General features: G+C 38.1%; 1 protein-coding gene across 1 annotated transcript; it reads left to right on the top strand.

Annotated features, from left to right (window-relative positions):
• The first annotated feature begins 1690 nt into the window (after positions 1 to 1690).
• LOC149937549 (uncharacterized) lies at positions 1691 to 2888 on the top strand. Its single transcript, XM_090153830.1, has 2 exons — positions 1691 to 1963; positions 2775 to 2888. The coding sequence occupies exons 1-2, from the start codon at positions 1691 to 1693 to the stop codon at positions 2886 to 2888; spliced, it is 387 nt and encodes a 128-aa protein (XP_090009956.1).
• The last annotated feature ends 462 nt before the right edge of the window (positions 2889 to 3350 follow it).

Below are 3350 nucleotides of genomic sequence, written 5' to 3' on the forward strand. Positions count from 1 at the left end.
GTCATGTCACCCCACAAAAGCGGCAACAACGCGACTGCCCATTGTCTACGGAATAAAAGACGTTACTTATTAGTGTACTTAGTAGTAAGTTTAACGATCTGGTCTGATTATTTCGTGATGAGATAGTGCGCCAGGAACCGGCCCAGGACTGAACCAAAAGGAGTCCGCATTCAAGCCATCAACAAAACCTTTCGAGACCTATACTTTTTCACTTGTCCCCGGGTAGTATTCTTAGGGTATACTTCCACACAGGTACAACCCAATTTTCATGGTTTTAAGTACTGTGACGGCGAGTCGCTACCAATGCTATCTTGGTTACCCTCATCGTCATCATTATCAGCTGGTTCGAATAAACTAACGTGTCGCTGCTTATTACCTTCTGGTACAGGATCGCACATTTCAAACATGTTCCGAAACTTGAATTCTGCTATCAACGAACAGTCTGGGTATATTATGTGGTGCATTACATATCAAACAGGTATCGCGCGACGTTTGAGTTAAACCATTAAGTCTCAAACACGATGAATCGATAAATCGTTTTTTCATTTTGTGTCGACATATTTCAATTAAGGCAAAGACGCGTTCAATCGTTTACTTCAGCTAAGTGTAAGCCTGCTGTTTAAAGCCCGGTAGAAAAACCGGAAGTTATTGGCGGACCACGGGAAATCTTGTTTCACCGCGAAACGAGATGTCCCGCATATAAATACATACAAGAAATAGTCTAGCACCGTTGGCGTGTGAAAAACGGAAAAGTCATCCATAGTTAACATATCGTATAATATGGGAGATAGAGTTGAAGGCTATACTGGTATCGGGGGTATTATGTATTGCGAGAAAGATACCTGCGGTTACTTGAATGATTAAACAAAGAATAAGAAGTGACCCAAAATTTAACCAATAAGAAATGTTGGAAGGGGCTGGTAAATCAATGCGGAATTTAAAATGTTTAGAATGGGATGTGTTTTTCGAACGGGTGCTGTATTTAGGATTAGTGAAGTATCTAAGATTATGTTTGCCTTATCAAAGCAGCCCTTTACGTTTTAAGGTACTTCCCTTTAAAAAAATTTATTGTCCGTAAGGATTTCTTAGTATGTTGAGCGTAGCGGTCCTTGTGTTTGTGTTGTAATTTTTACAACTGTAATAAGAGTAATAAGAAGGTAAATTATAATTATTGTTATTCATGTAAGATGTGATATTAAGGAGTTAATTTTAATAATTGTGATTTTGTTTAAAGGTAGAGGTTTATTGAAGATGTAATCAGTGTTCAGCGATATCGAGATACACGATAGCTAGATACGGATCTAGCTACGATTTAAGTTACTTTCTTTTAGCTACAAGATACAACTGTGGCTAAAAGGTACTACCTATTCTCAGGCGAACACAGATTAATAAAAAACTTTTACACAAACCTTTTTTCTGGAACTGATTGCGAATTATGTATTTTACGAATCTAGATTTTTGCCCTTTGGTAGTTGTTTTTTTTACGGCTATATCTGCAACATTCCTTATCTCTATCTCTACTGTTTTTGTAGGTAATTTTTTAATACATCGCTAAAGATATACCAAGTACAAAGGGTGCATTTACAGGTCGCCTAACGCAAACGAACGTAATTATTATTTAGTTCGGATAAGCATTATTTTCGCGTGGAGCTTACAAGGGTCAGTTTTTAGTAAAGCATAGGCTCTTAACATGGCGGACAACAGCGCGTGTAGCGATGAAAGCAATTCCTATAGTATTTTGCCTGAATGTGTTGGTACAATTAATATGGAAAGTACGATGACAACCGCAAACACCACTCAGTCCACTGTATCTCTTCCTTATCTCTTGGACGGGGAGTTTTTCATTCCAGGCAACTCCACTGTCAATAAAAATTCTTTAGCCGTTCATTGTTTAAGTTGTCCTGACAAGGCAGTATTGAAGACCTCAATAACATCTACGGGAAACCTGCTCAAGCACATTAAGGTACGTCAAAATTTCTAATTATAAATTATCGTCAATAAATATGTAGTGGCAAATACCGTACACATCTGTGTGCGCACGGGTAGGGCGGTTAAGACATGGCTTGACCTGAAGTTTTATATTGAGGCCACAAATCTCGAGAAAACTATGGCTCCAAAACATTAAGGTTGCGCGCAAAAATATCGTAATTAAAAGGTTTAAAAGTTCAATGGTAGTTTTCTTCGGCTACTCGATCTGTATTTACTCTAGTCACCTCGGAAATGACACAAAGGGAAAGAAAATCGTCGTAAGAAGAATTGAAATGCATTATTTTTATTAAAGGTGGCGCAAAATATTACCGTTGCCCTACCTGACTTTAGGCGCTCGCACTCTTATGACGGTATATGTTCACATAACGTAAAGAAGCTTGGTCACAATATTACCAATATTACATACCATGTACTTTGCTAAGATTGGGAAATGAACCACCTCATGTTGAACAACACATATCCCTTCAACGTAAAATATAATCAATCGGTCGTGAATCTATTCCCTTTAAACTCTTTTCTAAACCGGTTATAATCAAACCTTAAAGACAACAAAAGTAACATAGGGGGAAAGAACGAAACGTGGAATATTTTAATTCAAAATACTCCACTAGTGGCGTGGCTTACAACGCCTTAGAGTTCTGGTGCCGTTTGAACCAAGTACGTTATATAGATCCCCATTACTTTTGTTGCCTTTAACTGCGTAGGATTCTAATTATAATCGTCAAAGGTTAATGTACCTAATCTAACTTGAAGCGTGGTCTAATGCTATGCGTGTAATATTCTAGAGGAAACATCCGATGGTATTGAATAAACTAAAAGCTAAGAAAGCTGCTAAGAGGAAAGGTACTGGTTCTACGGATGATATCTCAAAGCGTATGGGTTTGTTTCCTCCCAGTTAAGATCAAGTACGTGTCGTGTCATATTTATACTCGTATCATGCACTACACAAATTATACAGTATTTTGGTAATGATCCATGTAAAGGGTGCATTCCAAGTTGTTTTGGGTATAATTGAATAGGAAACTCGACCCAATTCATCCTTCACCAATAACACAACTCTACCTTTGGTTATGTAGGCGTGTGTTAAGTTGAGGTCAATTGCGTAGACAAAGAGATAGTTTCCAATGTTCAAACCCACCCCCTTTGACTGTATACAGATTTTACCTTCTTCTCAACCCCCCTTCTCAATAACATGCTTCGACTCGCCCCCTTGATGTAGTTCTAGCTACGCCACTGGTTGGATTTCGAATGCTTAGGTTGGGTGGATTTTGAATTTGAACGATTCTATTTAACTTTCATACATGTTTACTGTTACTTGGGGCTTTACCCGTACATTTTGGTTAATCCGTTAATTTCCCAAT

This window comes from Leiobunum rupestre, chromosome 7 (assembly GCF_980474605.1).
Source record: "Leiobunum rupestre chromosome 7, qqLeiRupe1.1.hap1, whole genome shotgun sequence".
Taxonomy (NCBI): Eukaryota; Metazoa; Arthropoda; class Arachnida; order Opiliones; family Sclerosomatidae; genus Leiobunum; species Leiobunum rupestre.